The sequence below is a fragment of the Corylus avellana genome, chromosome 1, assembly GCF_965113065.1.
Source record: "Corylus avellana chromosome 1, dhCorAvel1.hap1.2, whole genome shotgun sequence".
Classification (NCBI taxonomy): domain Eukaryota; kingdom Viridiplantae; phylum Streptophyta; class Magnoliopsida; order Fagales; family Betulaceae; genus Corylus; species Corylus avellana.
The window spans coordinates 39,925,695-39,951,999 of record NC_142490.1 but is presented as its reverse complement, the minus strand read 5'-3'; the positions used below and the strand labels follow the sequence as shown (position 1 = coordinate 39,951,999).

The window sequence follows — 26,305 nt, the reverse complement described above, 5'->3', positions numbered from 1 at the left end:
ATGAGTCTCCTAAGTTGGAACTGTCGAGGGCTTGGGAACCCTCGGACAGTTCGAGACCTTCATCAGATGGTGAAGGAAAAGAAACCCACGGTGGTTTTCCTCATGGAAACCAAGGTGCATGATAAGAATTTTGATTTTTTGCAAGTCAAACTAGGGATGCATAATATGTTTGTAGTAGACAGTGTTGGAAAAAGCGGAGGATTGATTCTTTTTTGGAATAATACCTTTAGTGTTGAAATACAAAATTACAGTCGGAGACATATAAATGGAATTATACGTTCGACGGCGAGTGGGGTGGAGTGGAAATTTACAGGGTTTTATGGCCATCCAGAAGTCGCAAAAAGAAAGGAAGCTTGGGGTCTCCTCCGTTACCTATCCACTTTGGCTCCTATTCCTTGGTTATGCATGGGCGATTTTAACGAGATTGTAAGTTTTTCAGAGCAAAGAGGGGCTATTTCTAAAACCAGTAGACAAATGGCTGATTTTCAGAAAGCTTTGGAGGACTGCATGCTGAGTGATCTGGGATTCAAAGGGCCAAAGTTTACATGGTCGAATGGAAGGCCGGATGATGCTTTTACACAAGAGCGTCTGGACAGGGCTGTTGGGAATCCGGAGTGGCTCTCAAATTTTGCAAATGCAGAAGTAGAGGTGCTGGCTCGTCGGAACTCTGACCATAACCCACTCCTTCTTCGGCTTGATGCCGTTTTATCCAGGAGGCGCAAGGATCGGCTTTTCAGAATTGAAGCAAGTTGGGAGTCATACCCAGACTTTCAACAGGAGGTGGGGACTGGTTGGCTCTTGGGCCCACGACGGGAGAGCCCTCTACAGACTGTCCATGCAAAGCTCAACTCTTGCAAACGTACCATCTTACGCTGGATGAAGAAAACGGTTAACATAACAGAGGATCTGATCCGGACAAAAACGAAGGAACTTGAAATGTTACAAGAGAAGGACGGAAGTACAACTATGGAGGCAGAAAAAATTCTTAAGGAGGAAGTGAATGGGCTTCTTAAACAAGAAGACACGAAATGGAAGCAAAGAGCAAAGGAGAGTTGGCTCCTTCATGGAGATCGTAATACAAAGTTCATTCATGCGTGTGCCACGGAAAGAAAACGACGCAATACGATCTCTCTGATTGTAGATGGACAAGGACAGGAATGGACAACGACGGAAGGGATCGAGTTGGCCTTTGTTAATTATTATAAAGAGTTATTTACTTCGGCAAGGCCTCACTTGATAGACGGATGTATAGCAGCAGTGGAACCAAAAGTTACCCCTGGAATGGAGAATAATTTACTGCAAAATTTACAAGGGAGGAGGTTGTAGCAGCACTGAAACAAATGGACCCAATGAAAACACCAGGTCCAGACGGATACACGGCTGGGTTTTATCAACAACATTGGAACACTGTAGGCTCTGAGGTATGTGAAGCAGTCCTACATTTTTTACAATTTTCTGTTATGGAGCCTGATATCTACTCCACACTTATAGCTTTGATTCCAAAAAATAATAATCCCAGAAATGTTTCAGATTACCGTCCTATTAGTTTATGTAATGTGTTGTATAAGATTATTTCAAAAGTCTTGGCTAATAGGCTAAAGAAGGTTTTACCCCATGTAATATCACCTTTTCAAAGTGCTTTCCTGCCAGGGCGTCTGATAATAGATAACATATTAGCCGCCTACGAAACACTACATTCCATGCACACCAGAATGTGGAGTAAAGTAGGCTATATGGGCAGCAAGCTGGACATGAGCAAGGCCTACGACAGGGTGGAATGGCTTTTTTCTGGAATCAGTAATGCGTAAGATGGGGTTCCCTGCAGGGTGGGTTAATTTGATAATGAAGTGTGTCCGAACTGTCAATTACAGGATTATTGTCAATGGACAACCGGTGGGACATATAATTCCGGAACACGGATTAAGACAAGGAGACCCACTGTCCCCATATTTATTCCTCATTTGTGCGGAGGCACTCAGTTCCATGCTTTGCCGAACGGAAGAAAAGGGGATAATTACAGGGGTTCCTACTTCCAAGAATGGACCGCGAATTAGCCATCTTTTCTTTGTGGACGATAGTCTCCTCTTTTGCAAAGCTAATTCGGTGGAATGGCGACGACTCACCAAGATTCTTAACAAGTATGAAGTTGCTTCGGGGCAGAAATTGAATAAGGATAAGACTTCCTTATTTTTCAGTCGTAATACCAGTCTAGAAAAAAGAGCTGAGATTACTCGACTATCTGGGTTACAAGCAACTCAAAAATATGATAAATATTTGGGGTTGCCAACTTTGGTGGGTAAATCGAGATCAAAAGCTTTTAAGTGTATCAAGGATCTCGTGTGGGATCAGTTACATAACTGGAAGGTCAATTTCCTTTCTCAAGCTGGGAAGGAAATTCTGCTAAAGGCAGTCATTCAAGCCATCCCTACGTATTGTATGTCGGTGTTTTTACTTCCTGTCACCCTCTGCAGGGATATTAATCGACTCATGCAAAGGTTTTGGTGGGGGCACAAGGAGAATACTTCCAAAATTCATTGGATGAGTTGGGAGAGGATGGGGTGTTCCAAAACCAAAGGGGGCTTAGGCTTCAGAGATTTGGTCTTGTTTAATAAGGCGCTTTTGGCAAAACAGCTATGGAGACTTATTCAACATCCGGAGTCGCTAGTGGCCAGGGTCTTTAAAGCCAAATACTTCCCTTCGACGATGGTGATGAAGGCCCAAGTAGGGAAAAGACCATCTTTGGCTTGGAAAAGCATCTTATCCACAAGAGGAATTATTAAGAAGGGATCAATATGGAGGGTTGGGAATGGGAAAGACATTAGGGTGTGGGGTGATTGTTGGCTCCCAAAACCAACCACCTATTCGGTTCAATCTTCACAGAATCATCTTGTAACAAACACTCGGGTGTATGACCTTATTGATGGGGATACGGGGAGCTGGAAAAGTGCTTTAATCTCAGAAAATTTCACTGACGAAGAGGCAGCACTAATAAAGTCTATACCTCTAAGTCCCCTACTTCCTAACGACAAACTCATATGGAGAAGCGCAGCAAATGGGCTTTTTTCTGTACGCAGTGCCTACCATGTAGCTGTTGATTGGCAGGAAGAAGCGTGTGGTGGACCGTCGAAACCGGGGACAGGGCGTGATATTTGGAAAGTTTGCTGGAAGTTAAATGTTCCGAATGTGGTAAAAATGTTTGTAAGGAGGGCTTGCCACAACCTTCTACCAACAAGAGCTAATTTGTTCAAGCATATGGTGACTAACTCACCTTTGTGCCCAATTTGTAACTTGGTGGAAGAGAGTGTGGAGCATATTATATGGTCATGCCCTCAGCAGCCGATGTATGGTGTTGTGGCCCTATTAAACTACAGAAGAGTATCTGCGGAGCTAAAGATTTTGCCCAGCTATTTGAGGAGATGATTGGGCGATATGAGATGCCAGAATTGGAGCTCTTTGCAATGGTAGCTAGACGAGTCCGGATGAGGCGTGATAATGTTGTACATGGGGGTGAATTTGTAGATCCAACTCAAGTGTTCTCGATTGCAGCGGCTGGTCTGGAGTACTTCCAGAGGGTCAATGCCCAGCCATTGGGACTAAATCGTGAAATACAACCCGTCCAAATGATAAACTGGCAACCACCGCCGGTGAACATGGTGAAGGTGAACTGGGATGCTGCCATAGCTCAGCGGAACTCATGTGTTGGGGTTGGAATCCTAGCAAGGGATGCAAATGGACAATTTATGGCGACTTGTGGGATCAAGAAGAAGATAATAGCGGACCCTGCAGTGGCCGAAGCCTTTGCTGCCCTTCACGCCGTGCTGTTTGCCTAGGAGATGGGGTTTGAGAATGTAATTTTTGAGGGAGATGCTTTAACGGTTGTGAAGGCCATTAATTCTGATGGAATTTGCGAGAGTAGCTATGGCCATTTTGTGGAAGATGTGAAAAGTTATAGGCGTGATCTCGCAAGGTCTAGTTTTATTCATGTTCTAAGGGGAGCAAATTCTGCTGCCCATATTCTAGCAAAGGAGGCCTGTACCCATGTCACTGATGTTCATTGGTGGCATTGTATACCACCATGTATTGGTGATATTATTAGGAAGGAGGAGACTACCCCCCTTTCCTGAATTACTCTTTTTGAGCTTTAATAAGAGAAGCATTATTATTCAAAAAAAAAAAAAAATTTGAAATATAAAAATACATTAAATTTGTATTTATTTTGTTTAATTCAATTTCTTAAGGTAATGTGTTTAATGAAATTCAAGATAAAAAAGGAAGACACATTCTTTGCCCATAAACGCAAGAGTCAAACAATATTAATGATTCAATATGGCCATATATAGCTTAAATGAGTGGATGTTGTGATCCTGAATGTTAATTATGATAATCAATTTTAAAAGTTAACTTAAATCGTTGGATCAAATCTATAAAATTGAGCTCATGGTTATTTAAAGCACCATAAAATTTGCGGACCATGAGGTGGCCTACAGCTGGATCCCATTTTCCCTTCACCAACGGCTCAGATGAAACAGAAAATAATCTAACGGCTCATATTAAAAATCAACATTGCATTTTTGGCCTTGGTAAGCGTTATCGTTAGGCACAGAGAAATTATTAACTGTGAGTTTCTCCACGTGCACTTACGCTCCACGTCGCCCAATGATTGATCCGAACTGTAAAATAAAAGATCTTAATTAGTTGATGATTAAAAGAAATCGTTGGATCTTTGTGCTTTAATGGACATGCGGGACATAAGATTATTGCCTTTTGAGTTTGTGCATATCCCATCACGCATCGGCATCAACGACTCACATTTAATCAAAACAAAATTGAATGCGTTTTCACGAGAATTTAGGTGATTTAAATACAAATCCTTAATTAGCCAATACCAAAACGCACCATTTTTTATTTTTAGCATTAATTACTATTGACTTAGTGTTTAATGAAATTCAAATAATATAACTTTATGTTTAGGTTATTTAAACGTTGAGCAATTATTATGCACATTCAAGGACAGTTAAGGAAAATTTGGTATCAATCTTGAATTAAAAATTCAAATTTTATTTGAAAGAAAGAAATTTTTGTTTATTAACTTCTCATATTTACATTAATTTGTCAAGATTCCTTATAATTCTTATCAAATAATATTTAAAATAAAATAAAAAATACATTAAATTTGAATTTATTTTGGTTAATTCATTATGCATGCATGAATAGTTTTATGTCTAAGTCATTAATTAATGCGATATTTTGATATAAATTAACATAAATTTCAAAATTTTAATGCCTCATATTATCATATATATGGAAATTAACCCCTTACAATATGAAGTTTTACGTTTAAGGAAATAAATTTTGTTGGTGGTTGTGTTATATGATTTATATAATCATTATATGAGAGTCTAAGATCGTATGAAACTTGACCGTATGATCTTTTAAAATAAATAATTTAGATGATTAGATCAAAATTTAAGTGTCCGATCATTTAAACAAAAAAAGAAAAAAGATGATCATATCAAAATCTCTGCTTCCAATCTTTAAAAAGAATAGATGATATCGAAATCTAACTGTCTCATTAAAAAAAAAACAAAAAACATATAAATAAGACAGTCATATCAAAATATGATTGTCTCGTCCTCAAGAGGTAACTCAATCGGCTGAGACCACACTTAATGAAGTGGATGTCACTAGTTCAAATACCCTTTCCCCCTCTTGTGCGGACATGTCCAAAAAATATGATTGTCTCATCTTTAATATATATATATATATATATATATATATATATAGTAATAATTGTTTTTTTGACATATCTGCACAAAAAATGAGAGAAATTACTAATACAATTAATTATATTAAAAATTCATCAAACAATATTATTTGACACTCTTAACTAACTTTCTATTTAGCTTTTAGTCAAAGTAATTAATATATACAAAGTAGTCTTTTAATGATCAAACAACGTGTTATTATTATTTGTTTCCTTCTTTTAATTAAGTTTTCTCAGCATGCTTTTAATTAGTATTAAATAATTAAATTAGTATTATTTAATTATATTAAATGTTTCTACGATGTCTTCTCTGTAGGATTTCCCCTGTTTCAACCCGAAATCCCACGCGAAATTGCTATAGGTGAAGGTCTGTCTCCATCCGTTTTGGACGGAAGTGGAGTGTAAGATTACAAACAGATGGCGAACCGGGAAGGAAAAACGAAAGCAGAGGACGGCCGTACAGAAGGAGAAAAGGTGGGGATTGCCATTACTGATGAGGATGTTCTTGAGGTTCGTACAAGAGGAGAAAACAGTCTGATCGGAAGAATCTGGGCGGAAAAGAAATTCAGTAAGGAAGCATTTAAATTGGTACTCACTCGAATCTGGAAAGCAGAGGGGTGTGTGGAGTTCACAGAGATCCAAGACAATATCTGGATTTTTGAATTCACTGATAATACGACCAAGGAATGGGTGATGGCAGGACGACTGTGGTCCTTTGAGCGGCTGATCTTGGTGGTTAATGATTTCAATGGACTTGTGGCTCCTTCTTGGATGGACTTTACGCACTCACCTTTTTGGATCCAAGTTCATGACGTGCCCCTCCTGTGTATGTCTAGAGCAGTGGGAACCAAAATAGGTAATTCATTGTGTTACGTGAATACATAACGGGATAGATTATAGGTTCTGAGGGAACCTAGACCTTAGATTCAAAGGGAACCTAGACCTTTTAGATTTTGAGGAAACCTAAAAAACCCTTTTCAAACTCAAGGTTTGAGATTAATTTTCTGATACCTTTTTATTAAAATATCATCCTTTAAGTAGAAAGATTACAATGACTTAGACTTTGAGTAAAACTCCTACACTGGAGATAAACCTAAAAAGATAACTAATGCAATCCTAACTCTAAAATAAATAACTAGATAATTGAAATACAAATAGACACATGTCTATCTCTAATCTAAAATACTGATAACAAAACTAATCTAAATGAAATCTAATTCATTTTAAATATAAATCTACTATAATATAATGCCTACTTTATCCCTATGTTACTTCCATAACACATTGGGTGTGCTTGAGGATGTAGATGTGAGAGAGGATGGTGCAGGATGGGGGAAAAGTCTCAGATCAAGGGTCACCATAGACCTCAGTCGTCCTCTTGAACGAGGCAGAACGGTAATACTGGGAGGAAAGTCAGTTTGGGTTGATTTCAAGTACGAACAACTCCCGATTTTTTGTTTCCACTGTGGTTGAATCCTTCATGGGATAGATGGTTGCCCTGAAAACAAAGGTAGAAGGAGGAACTTGGTGACAGGAGAGAAACAATGGGGAGTTTCGTTGCGTGCAGAGGAAACCAGGAAGAATGTAGAATCAAGTCTTCCCAAACCGGACATGGCGGACGGAGCACCCATGACGGAGACGGGCAAGAGGGCAGCGGACCACCCAGTCCATTCCCGTACGGATGACGTGGAAAGTAGCGGATCCTACGGGAACCCTAGGAGCGGCAGTCCTCCAAACAAGGAAAGCAAGGATTCGGCCATTAATGCTGCCCTTAAGGAGAAGAAACCGCAGGATATAGGAGTTAATGCCGAAGATCCGAGGAGGGAATCAAGGCGAAAAATATCCAACAGGACCCATGACTTTGGGAGGGGACACAATCGAGCTGTAGAAAAAGGAAAGCAAAACAGTCAACTAAAGGGCAATATGGGGACAGCAGCTGTGAGGTCTTCTAGGGGCAAGTATTATGCTCCTCAGGTGGGCCAGATCTGGAAACCAAGGGGAAAAAAAGGGCAGGCTATGGACTTTGAGTTCAATAAAAGCCCAAAAGACAGCCAGTGGGCCCAGGGCCAAGGGGGAGCTGGTGGGCCGAAAAGAAAGAGGGACAATTCCCTAGTGATTGCTGAGAAGAATATAACGGCCATGGAGAGCACTCCCACAGGCAGCAATCTTCGAGTATGGAAGAAAAAAGCTCGAGAAAGCCCTGGTGAAGCACCGGAACAGCGGTCTGAGACACCACGACAGGAAGGAGGGGGAAATGAGGTGATACCAGAGATTGGGAGGCATGACCCAACATTCACGGAATTGGCGGAGGTTGTTTTTCAGCCCTGCCAACAGCCATGAAACTAATTAGTTGGAACTGCCGGGGGCTTGGGTACCCCACGGCAGTTTGTGACCTTTGCCTTCTGGCAAAGGAGAAGCAACCCAACATTCTTTTTCTCATTGAGACAAAAAGAACTCAAGGTGAAATGGAATGTATAAGAATAAAGCTTAGATTTGAGAATTTATTTGTGGTGGATTCAATAAGGAGATGCGGAGGCCTGGCTCTATTCTGGCAGGAAGATTGCAAGTTGACTATTCAAAATTTTTCCAAAAATCATATCAACACTGAAATCACAACACAGGTGGGGGTCTGGCATTTTACTGGTTTTTATGGTAACCCGGAGGTGCAACACAGACACGAGTCGTGGGCTTTATTATAACACCTCCACATGCTGACCCTAGGACCGTGGCTTAGTGCAGGGGATTATAATAAAATAGTGGATATGTCGGAGAAATGGGGTGGAGCTAAGAAAAGAGATGGTTAAATGGAATTGTTTCGGGCTAGTTTAGAGGAATGTGGACTCAGTGACTTAGGATATGTTGGATCAAAATTTACATGGTCTAATGCACGGGAAGACAGCGGTTTCATGAAGGAACGACTAGATAGGGCTTTGGCAAATAAAGAATAGTGCTCTTTATTTCAAGAGGTGGAAGTAAAAGCCTTGGCAGCAAGGTCCTCCGATAATAAACCACTGTTGATTCTTTTTGCACGTACAAAGCAAGAGGATTTTACAGTGAGAAGGGGCTTTCGATTCGAAGCGAAATGGTTGTTAGATGAAGAGTTCCAAGAGGTAGTGCAGAGTGCATGGACAGTAGGAGAATTTTCTGGAAATGGGGTTGAGAAGGTGACTCACAAGCTCTATCACTGTCGTAGTGCACTAACACAATGGAGCAGAAAATTCAGTTATTTAGCAAAACTTCTGGAACAGAAGACAAAGCAACTCCATAAGCTACAGAACAATGAGGGACCACATAATCAGAATCAGATAAAAGAACTTAAAAAAGCCATAGCAGTGATTCTTGATCAGGAAGACCTAAAGTGGAAGCAAAGGGCAAAACAGACTTGGTATACACATGGGGATCGTAACACTCCCTATTTTCATTCTTGGGCGAACCAACGACGGAAGCGAAACAAGATAGCTTTCATCCGGGATGAGGAGGGCGAAGCCTGGCAGCAACGTCATGACATCAGGAGAGTATACGAGAACTATTTCTAGAAGATTTACACTTCAGGTGGTTCAGAGAGACTTGAAGAATGTCTGGAGGGTATGGAGAATAGGGTAACCCATGAAATGAATACAATGCTGCTTCCTACATACACACGGGCTGAAGTGGAAAATGCTTTGATGGGGATGGCGCCTTTAAAATCTCCAGGACCGGATGGGTATGCTGCTTGTTTTTATCAAAAAGCATGGCTCACAGTGCATAATGAAGTGTATGCTGCAGTCCTAGGCTTCCTGAATGAAGGTACTTTCAATGCTAGTATTAACCATACTCATCTTGTGTTGATTCCAAAAAAAAAGACTCCATTATCTGTAACTGATTATAGGCCTATTAGTCTCTGCAACGTGATATATAAAATTATTGCCAAAGTCCTTGCTAATAGACTAAAAAAGGTGTTGTCAGATATAATCTCCCCCTATCAAAGTGCTTTTGTACTAGGCCGACTCATTACAGACAATGTTCTAGTAGCCTTTGAAGCATTGAATGAATGGAAGAATGAAGGAAGCAAGGGTTACATGGCGCTCAAGCTTGACATGAGTAAGGCATATGATAGAGTGGAGTGAGGTTTCCTAGAAGGGATCATGCTCAAATTGGGTTTTGCTGAAAGATGGATACAAAGAGTAATGACATGTATTCAAACGGTGTCGTATTCGGTGATGATTAATGGTCAAGCTCATGGTCATATACGGCCATCCAGGGGACTGAGACAGGGAGATCCACTATCCCCATATCTCTTTATCCTATGTGCAGAGGGTCTTAGCCATATTCTTGGCAGGGCGGAAAAGAAGAAACACATCTCCGATTTGCCTATCACAAGGGGAGGTCCAAAAATCAACCATCTTCTGTTTGCAGACGATAGCCTACTCTTTTGCAGGGCAAATATTGATGAGTGGAATGCATTGCAGGCATTACTCGATCTGTATGAGAAAAGCTCGGGGCAATGCCTCAACAAGGACAAGACATCATTATTTTTTAGCAGTAATACTAAGCCGGAGGTTAGGGCTCACTTAAAGTCCATTGCAGGAGTTGGAAGCCCACGGAATTATGAAAGTTATCTTGGTCTCCTAGCCTTGATTGGTAGATCTCGATTACGTTCTTTCAATAAAATACAGGGACGTGTATGGGAGAGGCTTAATGGGTGGAAGGGCGCTTTTTGACTCTTGCAGGTAAGGAAATACTTTTGAAGGCAGTTATTAAAGCCATACCCACATACACAATGAGTGTGTTCAAACTTCCTAAGACGCTTAATCGGCAGCTTAATTCGATGATGTCTCAGTTTTGGTGGGGCCATAAGGAAAATAATCCGCGAGTAGCTTGGATGAGATGGAAAAAGTTGGGCTTGAAAAAAAAAAAAAAAGGACTGGGTTTTCATAACCTTGAAAGCTTTAATGAGGCTCTTTTAGCAAAACAGGGGTGGAGATTAGTTCAAAACCCTACTTCGTTTGTAGCCCAGATTTTACAAGCCAAATATTTCAAAAATAAATCCTTTTTGGATTCAAGTTTGGGGCATAGGCCGTCTTTTGCATGGAGGAGTATATGGGGGGCCAAGAAATTACTAGAGGCAGGCTTGATATGGAGGGTGGGAAACGGTCATTCTATAAATATTTGGGGAGATCGGTAGCTCCCAACACCCACTTCACATATGATACAATCCCCTCAAAGGGTGCTTCCACAATATGCTAAGGTAAAGGAATTAATAGATGATGATACCCAATGGTGGAATATTCCATTGATTGAAGAAGTCTTTGTAAAGGACGAGGTTGCCATTATATGTAACATGGTGATTAGTCTCGGAAGCCAAATCAACAAACTCATTTGGTGGGGACAAAGAATGGGAATTTTTTTCGGTTCGTAGTGCATATCATCTAGCCCAAACTATGGACTATCATAGGGAGGGTTCCAGCTCCGCAGTAAGAAGTGAGGAAAATACATGGAGAAAGATTTGGTCCTTTAACGGCCCCTGGGTCATACATCATTTTATGTGGAAAGCCTGCCAAAATATCCTTCCAACGAAAGGAAATCTGTTTCGTCATCAAATTACGCTTGATCCATTGTGTCCTTTATGCAAACAGTTGGAGGAAACCCTGGGTCATGTCCTTTGGAGTTGCCCTTCAACCCAAGATGTTTGGCTGGAATGTAACAGGAAATTACAGAAGTGCTCGAGTTGTGCTCAGGATTTTTGAAAACTGTTTGACCATTTACTGGGGAAGCTGGAGGAGGAGGAAATTATTTTATTTGCTGCTGTCGCGCGGCAGATTTGGTTTAGACGCAAGTAGGTGATCCACGGCGGGGAGATGACTCCACCTTCGGTAGTTATCCAAAGGGCCCGAATCCAACTACGAGACTATGAGCAGGCACAGACCAACACGGGATATGACACAAGCAGGACCCCCTCCACACGACCGGTGTTACAATGGCAGCCACCTCCGGTTGGTTTTCTAAAGATGAATTTGGATGCATCTATTGATGCTGTGGGGGGGAGAATGGGGATGGGAATAGTGGCTCGGGACCATATAGGACGAGTGTTGGCAACAGTCTGTCACACAAAATCCCATGTTCGGGATTTGATGTACAAATTTAATTGTACGCGCAAGCGCACGAGTCGTGTGCAGTAAAGTGTCTGCAAGTGCGAGGTCGAATTCACAGGGAGACGTGTTTGCAAAAATTAATTTTCTAGTTTAACCTAATTTTATCTTAACCTAGTTCCAATTTTTTGTAATTGTGTCGTGCAAAATCATAAACTGAACTAAACAATTTGAGAATAAGTAATGTCAAATTACTAAGGTTTCCGAATCCCCCTCGCCAAATCAAACAACATGTCTTGCATTTTATGCATACAATATTCAATCCAAATACATTGTTCAAAAGTTGTAAACATGCAACTGAAATCATTCGATGAATCTATTCGTTAAAAGAATCACAACGAATATTTAATTGAGATCAAATCATCCACTGTATCCGTAGATCACAATGGATATTAGTCTCAATCCAATCATTCGATGTACCCCCAGACAAAACACAACGAATATTAAATTGAGCATGAGTATATTACCAACATTTAATCAATTAAACTTAATTAAACTGTTGAATTGGCTTTTGAACAACACTATATTACCAATATTTAATCAATTAAACTTAATTAAACTGTTGCATTGGCTTTTGAACTACACTTTCATAAAATAGTCTCATTGTATGTACAAAACGACAAGACATGTAAGTTTATCAATGACGAGACTTCATCTTCAACTTTAGTTGAAGATTTAGCCTCTCATGACAAAAGAAATCATAAAGAAACTAAATTAACTTCATTAAAATTAAATACTTACAAAAGAATTAGAGTTCAAAGTGACAAAATGCCCAGAAAACACGAAAACGACAAAGAACGGCGCCCCCGGTGCGTCTCCGTACGTTTACAATGGAAAAGAATGATATTTATAAGCTAATTTTAGGGTTTCAGAGCTGCCAGGTCGGCTGAGTGCGCTCGATCGCACTCTAGGTACGCTTGATCGCACTCGTGCATCAAGTTTCCTATTGCACAAGGCGCGAGTGTGCTCAATCGCACTAAACGTGCGCTTGAGCGCACTTCCAATCAGAATTAGCCTACTCCTATGAAACATGACTTTGTAGATCTTTGAGTTAGATTTCCAATGACACCAAGATCACCTCAATCCGAGTAATACAACTCTAGATATGACCTTTTTAGTGGGACTCATCGAGTGCGAATTATTGCTCGATCCCAATTTGCTATCAATGCTCCATGAAGTGTCTTAAGCCCCAGAATGAGTTGCAAATATCACCTTAAAATGATATTTTTCTCTTAATAGCCTACAAATCACTAAAACACCAAAACTAACCAAAATATCAGAAAATAATAAAGCTAAAGGCTTAGCAACTACAAATTAAGGGGTCCAAATATGCAATATTTGGCACTTATCAGGATCCTTCATCCGCTGAGGCTATGGCGATGAGGAAAGCTGCAGAGCTGAGTGTGGATATGGGCTGGCAGCAAATCATACTGGAGGGCGATGCTTTGGAAATCATTCAACATCTACAGTGCACATCAGACTGGTGGGGCAGTTATGGTGCAGTAATCCGAGATGCCGAGGTGAAACTGAACAGCGCAGCGAAATGGAGGGTGGAGTATTTCTCTCGTGAGGCTAATAAAGTTGCACATAGCCTTGCAAAACTAGCACTCTCCCTACAGGGACAGATTCTCTTGGTAGACGACTACCCCCCTTGTATTCAAACTCTGATTTCCCACGAGCAAGTCTCTCTATAAATTGAAGTTGATTAATTCTCAAAAAAAAAAAAAAAAAAAAAAAATTAGTATTATCAGCATGATATTTTTTTAATAATATATATATATATATATATATATATATATATATATATATATATATATGAGAATAACTTATATAGGGAGGTTGCACAAAATGTGAGTTTTGTGCAACCAATCAGAAGATGACACTTAAGCTAAATTTATCAAACTCAAATTTTTTTAAAAAAGCCTAACTACACCAGATTATAAATAAAAATTAATTATAAATTACAAAAAAAAAAAAAAAAACAAAACAAAACAAAATTGAAGGCAGCCACCCCTCCCCCACTTGCCGGCTGCCACCCCCTGGCCATGGGGGTGGCTGCGCGGCCACCCCCATGGCCTGGGGGTGGCTCGCCGGCCACCCCATAGGCCATGGGGTGGCGGCTAGCTACCCCAGATCCGGATCTGGGGTGGCTGGCCACCAACCCCAGCCCATGGGGGTGGCCGCGCAGCCACCCCTATGGCCTGGGGGTGGCTCGCCGGCCACCCCATAGGCCATGGGAGTGGCCGCGCGGCCACCCCTAGGCCTAGGGGTGGCCGCCAGCCACCCTAGATCTGGATCTGGGGTGGCTGGCCGCCACGCCTAGACCATTGGGGTGGCTCACAGGCCACCCCATAGGCCATGGGAGTGGTCGGTGAGCCACCCCCATGGGCTGGGGGTGGCGGCCACGCCACCCTAGATCCAGATCTGGGGTGGCCGGCCGCCACCCCATGGCCTGGGGGTGGCGGCCGGGCACCCAAAGTGGGGGAGGGGTGGCCATCCGGCCACCCCTTCAATTCTGTTTTTTTTTTTTAAATAAAAAAATTTAATTTTTTATTTTATTAGAGTGTAATCTGGTGTGGTTGAGTTTTTGTTTTAAATATAAGTCTAATGAAATTGACTGATGTGTCAGTTTCCTATTGGTGGCGCAAAAGGTAACTTTTGTACAACCTTCCTATATAAGTTATTCTATATATATATATATATATATATATATATATATGTATATCCCAGCGTTGTGAGAAAATACTGCGAGAAGAACTGAACAGCTTCATCATTTCAATATATATTTGTAAATTAGTTAAAGGGGTCGTGATTTTCTCCTTAAATTTCGATCAATTAAATCATATATGATTTAATTAAATATATGACTAACATATTATATATGTAAGTTCCTATTGTCATTGGCAACTTAACATAATATTAATTATCACTTAAGAGAAAAGAAAAAAGAAAAAAGAATTAAAAATAAAAAATAAAAGAGAGTGGGTTCAACTGTACAAGGTTCACCTAATATCTATCTATGCAAATCAATATCTTGAAAACTAGGTTCAACTAAACAATCTAAATTTTCGAGAATCTCTTCAAATCAACACTCCTAAATCAAATCAGTATCTTGCTCTGATCTTCTTCAGCAATTTCATATATGGTTTAATTAATTATATGACTAACATATTATATATGTAAGTTCCTACGTACTGTATGTTGGAATATGATTAATAATTTAACATAATACTAATTATCACTTCAGAGAAAAGAAAAAAGAATTCAAAAGAATTAAATAAAAGATAGCGGATTCAACTAATATCTATTTATGCAAATCAACGTCTCGAAAACTAGGTTCAACTAAACCGTCTAAATTTTCAAAAATCTTTGCAAATCAACACTCCTAAATCAAATCAATATCTTGCTCTGACACCACTACCTATTGCAAATTCTGCCCATTCCTACAAATTTTGCAAACACTCTTCAACTCATACAAGCTACAATCGTGAGGAAGACGACTCAAGTAAGTAATTTTTCTTATTTCTTCTAATCAGTTTTATACAAAATATACCCAGCCTCTTTATTTTTTATTTTTATTTTGCAAGTGTGAACGCTCATTTTAAGAGTGCTTAATTCAATTTTTAAATTTTTTCTATTTCTTGATGATATGACAAAACTAAGTTATTTGTATTGATTCTTGATCGTATAGTACGTTTGTCTTTGTAGAATAACTAGGAAATTACTATTTTGTGCTATGGTGTACATGTACCTTTACCACAAGGATTTCCTGTGATAAAAATTAAACTCTAGGGGAAAAAAAAATTAAGTGAAACCCCAGGAAGTATTTAGTATTGAATTCGTTCTTCCGTCCATTGATTGTTAGTTGATCTAATGGAACTTCACGTGGACCAATTAGAAGTTGACATTTAGTATAAGTGGTCACATTATCAATGATGATGTGGCACCAAATTAAATTTTTCATTTTTTTTTAAATAAAAAAAAAAAAAAAAAAAAAAAATTGGAGGGTGGCCGAGGAGCCAATGGGGTGGCCAAAACCACCCCCAAACCACCATTGGAGGTGGTTTCGGCCACCCCCTTGGCTCCATGGGGATGGCCGAGCCACCCCCAGTGGTACTGGGGGTGGCTCGGCCACCCCCTAATTTTTTTTTAGTGAAAAAATATATTTTTTAATTTGTTATGAAAAAATTTTAATTAAAATATATGAAAAAATTTAAAATTTAAAATTTATTATTTAGAATTCTTTATTGCTTCATAGTATTAATTCTGCATAAATTGTGATAAACAAGTTTTTGGAGTCGACATAGCATTTTTCAATTGGTATCAGAGCAAGTTCACTCTGTTTGGATTAAATTCTTGAGTGAGATCTTTTGACTCCTTGTTTGCTATGAATACTTCTCAGAGGGAATGTGAACTTATAAACTCCTTCAAAAATTTGTTGGAAAAATTCACGTTTTTGAGACATAAATACACAAATTGTTTGAAAGGTTTTCAAGATCTTGAACATGTAAAAGAATCTTTAGTGACTAAATTGTCTGAATCACATGTCTTAGTTCATTCTTTAAGATCTGAAAATCATGTTCTAAATTGTCTCAATCACCAAAATATATAAAGCAATAAAGAGCCAGACACATATATTTTGGTTACGAAGAGGAAACCTTTTAGTAACCGATCTAAAAATAAAACCTCTCTAGGACAGCCAAATCCAGGAAATCACTATCAAAAGATTATCCAGAGATTACAGACACTAGGAACACTTACAACCCTTTGCAAGACCTTGGCTCTGTAAGATCGATAAGCTTACAACTCATCTCATTGCTCACAATCTTCTTCAACGTGATTCTCCTTTACCAGACCGTTCCGATAGACTTCTCAACCGTAGATTTATCAAAGAAATAACTCAAACTCTAAGAGATTCAATTTAACGTTCATCACATATGATATGTATTAGCATAGTGGGGGTTGGATTCTAAGCATTCTATATTAGTGTTTGAGCCCGTAAACTGTAGCCTTTGCATTTTAGAACCGAATTATGCTAACAAAAATACTAACACACATTATACCTGTTTTTGATATATAAGGTAATACTTCAGTTTCCATGTCTTGAAATAGTGAGCATGTTATTTGAGTTCATTGGGCTTTTAGATTTTGTTTCAATATCCATGTATTCGGTTCTAATCTTTGCTTGCTTATGCTACTTAACACACGAATTTCATACCAGCTGACTTGTTGTATTTATTAGTGTGATAAATTGGTGTGAAGAGTACCATTACTATTTTTTTTTTTTTTTTTTTTTTTTATGCATGCTTTGGTAGTTATGTTCTCAATGATTATATCTATAGGTGGAAATGATTTTATTTAAATGTTTAGTAGGAAAATGTTCGTGTGTGTCTATATTTAATGATTTGACTTATTTTGCTGCTCATCTTTCATTTGTGTTCATCAGTGCGAAAATGGGAAATATGAAATTTGAAACTCGTATATGCAGATAGTATAGGAGCATTTCTTATTGGATGATGTTTCATTTCTCTATCATTTCAGTGTAATTATCTGAAGTATTTTGTGGAAAAGAAAAAATGGTCAGGAAAGTTCTCTTTGTGAAAATACAAACTAAAGGAAGAAAGTTTGTAAAGAGAAGAAGAAGAGAATAAAGGACTACATTTTTATTCAGTGATTTGAATGTTACAAGAGAGAACAATATATAGGCATATGAAGGGAACGTATCCTATATATCATGGCGTGAATCATGGGTTGTGATGGAGTGTAATATGCAATCCTATGAAACGTGGAGGAGTAAATCATAGGATTGTTGCCTTGCTTGGATATGCTTGACTTGATCAGATTTTATCTTCTAACACTCCCCCGCAAACTGATGGTAGGAACTTCCTTCAGTTTGATAAACAAAAACAAATAATTGGCCGTTTGTCGGTTGAATCTTGCCATAAACTTCTGGGGGTGGTTGGATCTCGCCACAAAAACACTAAGGGGTGGACGAATCTCGTTGCAAATACCGAGGAGCAGTCAGATCTTGATGCAAATTTCCAATTAAGGGCCGGTTGGATCTCGCTGCAAATACCAAGGGGTGGTCGAATCTCCCAACAAAACCAACAATGGATGGTTAGATTTCACTACGATGACCAAAGGTTGATGTCAGTGTGCGGTAACTGTGGAGAAGGAGTGAGCTTGCAACTTGTGATTCAACAAACATATGTGATGCGGCTAAGGTGCTTGATGAAATGACTTAGAGAGACAGCGGAAAAGGAACTAGAACGACGTTATGGATTTATTGCTCTGATACCATGTGAAAATACAGACTAAAGAAAGAAAGTTTGTAAAGAGAAGAAGAAGAAAGGGAAGAAGAAGAGAACAAAGGACTACATTTTTATTCAGTGATTTGAATGTTACAAGAGAGAACAATATATAGGCATGCAATGTTTGGTTTCCTTAAGCTTTCTAATTGACCCATGTAGCGAGTGTTAAGTCAATGACTCCCAAACCAGATGGTTTAGGGCATTAGGTGTAGAGACACCCCTAAGGACCTACTAACTCGAGTCAAAAAGGCTACAAAACCAAACTAACCATGACATTGATCAAATCCAAAATTTTCACCTTTTGACGTGAACACTCAATGCTTTTGAGGCAAGAGGTCCAGTTACTCAGTGAAAAGCTTATCAATGATCATTTATATATATGCCAAAATGTCCATCTAATGCAATTCACCCAAGATATAGAAACACACACATCAGACGTCTTGTCATACCTCACAAATTATGTGCTAATATGTTTGTGTGATCAAATCAAACATGTGATTTTTCAACTGTTCTAAGCAAGTAACCAAGCTAAAAAATTATCTCATCAGATCATGTGTTCAAAATTTTAAGCTCACTAATGAATTTAAGCCACAATTCTTTTAGATTAACTCAAAATTTTAGGGCAAACATGAACATGCATAATTTTTTTTTTTATTATTTATTTTATTTTTATTTTCAAATAAACAAACAAACACATAAAACAAATAACATGAAATTGGGACAAAGTGTGTGTGAACATGTGCGCCCATACCCCCAAACTGAAATGACATATTGTCCCCAATGTGTCTAAATTAAGGAAAGAGTGTACCCGAGAGATGGACGGCATAGTCTTGGAAAGAATGTTTCATACCACACCCCCAAACTTGAATTGAAGCACACTTGTCCATGCAAAGTAAGAAAACACAAAAACAAGTAAAAAGAAACAAAACTATAGATAACTAAAAAGATTAACTTAAAACACACTAAACAAACAAAATAAAAAGATAAACTATGGAGTGCCTCCCATGAGCGCTAAGTTTAACGTCTTCAGCCAGACGGTGGTCCCTGCTCAATGCTGTCCAGAAGAAGATGCTCCAAATGGTGGTGGCAAACAGCTAAGAATGGACCGCATCACTTCTTCTAAGGCAAGGAGTTGTTGATCCATCAACTCTTTATCTTCTCGAGCCTCCCTTCTTTGATCAGCCAACTCTCTTTGAAGGCCTGCCATTTCTTCACTAAGTGAGCGGTATTGTGCTGCACGAAAAATGATCGGGGCCTCCTCCTTTGCTATCTCTAGCTCAGCTGTGGGTTCATCTTTGGCCATCGGCTCGGCCCTCGCTTTCTTCCACACCAGGTGCTGGTGCTGGAGGTGCCCGAGGCATATGGGAGCAGCTCTTGTTCCATTGGCGAATGCCAAAGATGGGGGTAGTAGTGACTGGCTCATCAGCTACAGTGCCCTTGATGCCTTTCTTCCGGAGGATGTAGGTGATTAAGTATGGGAAGGGCAACCCCCATGAGTGTGTGGACTCAGCTCCTCCAATGTGCACTCCATTGCAGTCGTGAGATAGGTGGGCATAGAACTCAATCACCAGCTTTCGATATGCTGTGGAGGTGACTGGCTTGAAAAGCTTCTAGAGCCACGAAGCTTGAATTCGGCGACCACCTATTGAGTAGCCTCAAGGTTTTAAAAATCTTCGCGAATGGCGAAAGTGGTCTCAAACAGCAGCTCCCGCTCCTCAAAAGTTGGAGGGGGAGAAGTGGCTTGGGTATCGAACCCCCGGGAGGACGAAGCTCGAGTTCTTGTCATGATGAGCTTGATTAGGGACTTTTGTCGAACACTTGGTGTGCACTGTGATGACCAAGGTTGCTATGGCATGTCAACACTACTCCAAAACCCCCTGTAAAAACACCAAAACCCAACCACAGGAAAGCAATGTGGGTGGATGAACACCCACGATTGCAGAAAAAAGATAATAAAAAAAAAAAAATGGAGGTTGGGGAGTTAATCAGAGTTGGGGTGTTGATGGGAATGAGGAACGGTTTGTATGGTTGTGTGGTGGAAAAGTGGTGGTACAGTGGCCGGAGAGGAGAACCGTGTGGTGGCGGTGTGGTAGAGGTGGTGAAAAACGGTGGAGGAGTGATGGGAGTAGGGGTGTGCCGGAGTTGGGTGCTTAGAGGACTATACGGTACAGTGAGAATGTGAGGGGGAATGGGGAGAAAGTGACCTAAATAGGTAACGTGGCTTGCCGCCCGAGTGTGCTCGATTGTACACGTGGTGCGCTCGATCACACTCGTGCAAGGATGTGCGTGAGTGGGTGATGTGCGATCGATTGCACTAACAGAATGTACAAAGCCAAAATTTGATTACTGCGCTGAATCGCATACTTGTTGCGATCGATCGTAGTAACATAATGTAATTTTTTGTTTTTTTTGGTAATGCATAATGTACAACAATGTTCTGAAATAAAAAGGAAACACAAAGGATAAGTGAGAACACATGTAAAGTAAGGAAATTGATATGATGTGAAACAACGATGGAAAAGTGTACTGCCTTCAGTGGCCTTAGTACCACTGCTCTGAGTAGATGCGCTTGAGCTCTTGGACTGCTCAAATGCTTCTACTTGTAACTGTAATGTCTCTAGTGTGGAGAGTTGAACTTGAGCTCCACAAAATGTGGCACAAGTGCCCTTGGTGGTGCAGGTATAGGACTTTCTTTATAGGTCAACAATTTCGGTCCTATATAGAACTCCTTCTTGACATGCTTTCTGTGATGATGGTCCTTGGGTCTTTTCTTGTGGAGCTTGGTGTCCTTATTTACTTCATACCTCAATTCATCCTGTTCATGCAACTGCCACTTTATCTTGGCTTGAAGAGGGTGCCTTGCTCTACCGATGTCATTAGTAACATCTACATAGACTGGCCCAATGTCCTGCCTTGTGAACTTGTGAGTGAGGGGGTTTTTTACTGGATCTTTCTGTGGATCTTGCAAAACTGGCTCACTAACACCTTGGATCATACAAACATCAAAACATTTAAAATCATCTTGAGGTAATTGCATTGCATCAAATATTTTGAACTCTATTGTCTCACCATTTACCTTCATACTTACAGTACCCTTTTTAACACCTATTGTAGTATCCGCAGTTCTCATAATGGGTCTTCCTAAGATGATAGGCAAGGGTGATGGCATAAGGGATTCTTCCACATCCAACACAATGAAATCCGCAGGTAAAATAAATGTACCTACCTTTACCAACACATCTTCAAGTATACTTTTTGGTCTTTTGATGCTTCTATCTGCCAATTGCAAAGTGACTGAGGTTGGTTGAAGTTCCCCCAAACTTAGCTTTTCATATACGGTGTAAGGCAGCAAATTGACCCCTGTTCCCATATCCAGCAATGCATGCTCAAAAGATGGTGTCATATCCTGCAAGGAATGGTAAAACTACCCGGATCTATTAGGTTTGGTGGTAATTTTCTTAACAAAACTGCACTTACCTCTTATGTTAGGGCCACTGTCTCATGCTCCTGAAACCTCCTTTTGTTAGTGCACCAATCCTTTAAAAATTTAGCATATGAAGGAATCTTTTTAATTGCATCTAATAAAGGAATGTTGATTTCCACTTTCCTCAAGGTCTCAAAAATATCCATAAGCCGCTTTTCTTTCTTTGGTTTGACTATCCTTTGAGGGAAGGGTGGTGCATTTACCTTCTCCATTTTGTTTACCTTGGAAGTTGATGCTTCATCTGGAGATGCTTGAGGTGGCTTATCAGTTCCAATGACCTTGCCATTTCTAAGAACTGTGACTGCTTTTAGCTGCTAGTGACCTCCTGGATTGGGTATTGTTTGGGCTGAAAATTCTCCCTGCTTCCTTTCACTCAGCTCCTTTGCCATCTGCCCCATTTGCACTTCTAGTCTTTGGATGGCTTGATCGGCCTTTGTATTGAATTTTTTTTTATTAGCCATAAATTGCTATTGTGAAGTCACTAGAGTGTGTATCATATTCTCTAATTGGTTCATCTTTGACTCTTGGGTCGGCTGGCTTGCTTGTTGGGGACCCTTCTGTTGTTATTGATTGTTACTCCATGAGAAATTTGGATGGTTGCGCCACCCTGGATTGTAGGTGTTGGAGTACGGATTGTTCTTGTGGGGGTAATTGTTTTGTCCCACATAATTCACCTCTTCTTACTCTGCAAATGGAGATAACGGACACATTTCAGTAGTGTGATCTAAATGGGAACATATAGCACATACCTAGACTTGTGTGTCCTATTGAAGGGGTGAGATTTTCTAAGCAGTCATGGCTTTGACAATCATATCTAACTTCTTTTCCATAGCAGCCATCTGATTTGGAGATTCCCCATTGAAATTCACTTCATATATGCCTTTGCTTTTTACTCCTCTCATTCCTCTAGAGCAGAATTGTTGGGAATGCTCACTTAGTGTTTCAAACAGCTCAATTGCTTCCTCACTATTCTTTTCCATAAGTGCTCCTCTACAAGCTGAATCAACCATCCCTTTGCTAGTATCATATAAACCTTCATAGAAAATTTGTACCTGATCATCTTGAGGGATGTTGTGATGTGGGCACTTGAGAAGCAGTGAATTGAAGTGATCCCATGCTTCAAAGAAAAGATCTCCATCTCTTTTGTTGGAGCATCTGAAGTTCCCTTTTAAGCTGTCTTGTCTTTTGGGCTGGGAAAAACTTCTTCAGAAACATGGTGGCTATTTCTTCTCAAGTATGGATAGAATCTGCAGGCAAAGAATTATACCACAATTTAGTATTATCTTTCAAAGAGAAGGAAAAGAGGACTAACCTGAGTCTCTCTGGAGTTAGGCCTTGGATGTGCTCCAACTTGCATAGATCAAAGAACTCCTTAAGATGCAAGTTGGGATCCTCAGTAGCTGTGCTCCTGAAGTGAGTCAATGCATTGAGGATTTGAGGAGAAATATAATAGTTGCCTTCCACCTCTGGTTGATATGCTATGCATGAAGGTTGATTAAGATTCGTTGGGACGAACGCCTGCTTCATCGGTCTCCGCAACAGTGGTGGATTTGCCTCCAGTGGTGTTGGCACTATTGGTGGATTCTCTTGCAAATCTTCCATCTCAATTTCTTCCTTTTCTTCTTTGTCTCTAGGTCTTTGTCGAATTGTCTGCTCAATTTCAGGATCGAGTGGAATGACTGTTGAATCTTGTGATCGACGACCTTGCTTCAATTGAATTGCTTCTTCAGTCAAAGTAGCTTCAGTGCTGCTTGTCCGGATACTCCCTGGAACTGCGCTCGATCGCAAGTAAGTGTGCTCGATCGCAATGCACTCGATCGCACTCGGCTAACGTTCGATCGCAATAACAGAATCGCAAGTCTGCAACCTGAAACAGAAAACATAAAAGTTAAGAAAAATGGAAAATCATTTTGATTTTTTATAACAACAAAATTTAAAATTGAAAATTAAAACAATACAACTAGAGGAAAATAATTCTAAACAAATTTCGCTGCAATCTCCGGCAACGGCGCCAAAAACTTGTTGTCATAATTACCTACCTAAATTAATAGGCAAACAATTGGATATTTTACCCACAAGTACACGAGGTCAACATAGTACTTTAGGGTGCAAGTATTGGGTCATTTCCATGAGGATTGCTGAATTTTGTTTAAAATTAATTCCAAAAGTAAACTAAAACAAAGATTGGAATTGAGTTGATAATGATAAAAGGGTAGGGCTTTGATATCCACCACTAATTATATTTAACTAATATATCAATATGCCAATGTTTTGATCATGTTATGAATATCTAATGTATGTCAACCTAAGGGCATTGGTGTTTATTCCTTAAGCTATTGATTTCCCTAAGCAATGAATTAGGAATTAGTGTCTACTTTAATTCTTTTCTTTCTTAAAGGATTTAGTATGGGTGTCTACTAAGTTGTTCATTAAGAAAGCATAAAACTGTGGAAATCGATAAACACATGAGGCCTAGGACATGGGTGTCTACTCTTGGTTTTCCATGTTGATTAACCCAAGAACCCGGTGTGGATTTCTTTTGTTACTTTTATTAAACCCAAGACTCGGTCATCCAAATTGATTTAACTAACAAGTTCATACCATATGCATATGTTGATCAGGCACACACATATGAGGAATTTATGAAAATAGAAATTAATCAATTTAGATATCACAACAAGATCATTACAAGGGCACCAATATTGAATATCAACTAAACATAACTAGGGCTTCAATCTAACCCTACTAAATTAGTTACATATAAGTTTGATGTTAAACATCTTCATAAAATAAAATAAGAGAAAAGAAAAGAATAAACCCGAAACTTGAACTTAAAGAGCTCCAATTCTTCTCCTTGGAAAGTATCTCTATTCTAGAGGCTTAAGAGTCTATTTATAGGCCTTTAGGAATAATCTAGAACACCTAAAAATTGTAGGGTTTGAGCCCCAGTTCGCACTAAGCTACAAAACCCTAAAAGTTGCTCTTTCCTTATTAAGGCTGGCGGCTAACTTGGCCATCACGCACGGGTGCGCTCGATTGCAGCCCGTGTGTGATCGATCATAGGTCTGTGATTGATCCTCCTTGTGCTTGCGCTCGATCATGGGTGCCTTGTGCATTGTGGTCATCGCCTGTAGTGCACTCAATCGCAGCTCCCCTGTGATCGATCGCTCTAGCAGAGCCTCCCAATTTTCAAAATAGCTCTTTTTAAGTCCAAAACTTTGGAGATGGCTTCTTTTTCTTCCAATGACCTACAAAATCAAGGAAAACACATAAAATAACTAAAATGACATAAATTAACTAAAGCTAAATGATTAAAACATGTAAGTTAAGGGCTAAAAATATGAATATTTTAGCACTTAACAGCACCAAGTCGATTTGGTGTTGAATGTCATGAAGAGGTGGTAGATCCTTGGGTAACTTTACTGGGAACACATCTGAAAATTCTTCTAACAAACCCTTTACTGCAACTAGCATTTCCTCCGTGGAACCACACTCCTTGCCATATAATAGGTACACACAATCTAAATCGAGCATCTCCTTAATGAACTCATGCTTGGCTAACAACGTTTGACCCGCCCCTTTAGAAGGTTTGGAATCTTCTTTTAGATTTGGGAGGAGAGTAAGTTTTATATTGTCCACCAAAAAACTATAGGTGTTCTTTCTCCCGTCGTGATGAGCACTCCGATCATATTGCCATGGCCTTCCAAGTAATAAATGGCATGCATCTATGGCCACCACATTGCACCATGTTTCATCTTTATACTTAGTTCCAATCGAAAAATTCACAAGGTAACGTTTGGATACTATTACCTCGTTTCCTTTCTTGAGCCATTCCAAGCGATATGGTGCAAGGTGTTTCTCCGTCCCAAGGCCCAATTTTCAGACTACTTCCTCCGCTACTACGTTCTCACAACTGGCCCCATCAATGACAAGCTTGCACCCTTTGCTCCCAATTGTGCATGTCGTCTGAAAAAGGTTGTGACGCTGGCCATCGTCTCTTTTTACCTTCCAAGGTGTAAAACACACCCTCCTAAGCATTAATAGAGGGCTGTCATCCTCGGTAACAAATTCTTTATCAACCCCATCATAGTCGTCGAAAACTGCTTCTTTCTCATCTTCCTCGCCTTGTCCTCTGAAGGCGTCTCCCGAGTAGATGAGTAGTCCCTTACCATACCTTTCCCCTTTGCAGCAATCCGCCATTCGGTGGCTCAGTTCGCCACAATTAAAACATTTAGGCCCAATGGATGTTGCGGCTCGGGTCGGTGGTCTTGTGGTGGTTGGGGTACGGCCTTCGTTTGAAGTTGGAGTGGTGCTGCGCCTCGTGAATTGCCCACTTGACCAGTTTGTGCTTCCCCCAGTTCCTCCACCGAATCCTCCAAAAGACCCTTTGATGGGCCTCAAACACATTAGGGGGATCAAAGAGGTTTAGGGAATCCTGAATTTGTTGGCGCAAACCTCCAATGTATCGTGACACTAGTTGGTCGTTTGTTTCGGCTAGATCCTCACGTGTGAGGTACTTGTAGAATTCTTCCGTGTATTCATCCACAGACTTCGAACCTTTGCTCAAATTTTTCAGCTTTTGATACATGGTTTGTGTATAATTGTAGGGTAAAAAGGC

At 39.9% G+C, this 26,305-nt stretch overlaps 2 protein-coding genes across 2 annotated transcripts; both read left to right on the top strand.

Moving 5' to 3' along the window:
* LOC148589827 (uncharacterized) lies at nucleotides 1-1,326 on the top strand. Its single transcript, XM_088515310.1, has one exon. It carries the CDS (start codon nucleotides 1-3, stop codon nucleotides 1,324-1,326), a length of 1,326 nt encoding a protein of 441 aa, XP_088371436.1.
* A 10,275-nt stretch (nucleotides 1,327-11,601) lies between these two features.
* On the top strand, nucleotides 11,602-13,586 carry LOC148589826 (uncharacterized). Its single transcript, XM_088515297.1, has 2 exons — nucleotides 11,602-11,841; nucleotides 13,245-13,586. The coding sequence occupies exons 1-2, from the start codon at nucleotides 11,602-11,604 to the stop codon at nucleotides 13,584-13,586; spliced, it is 582 nt and encodes a 193-aa protein (XP_088371423.1).
* Nucleotides 13,587-26,305: the final 12,719 nt, after the last annotated feature.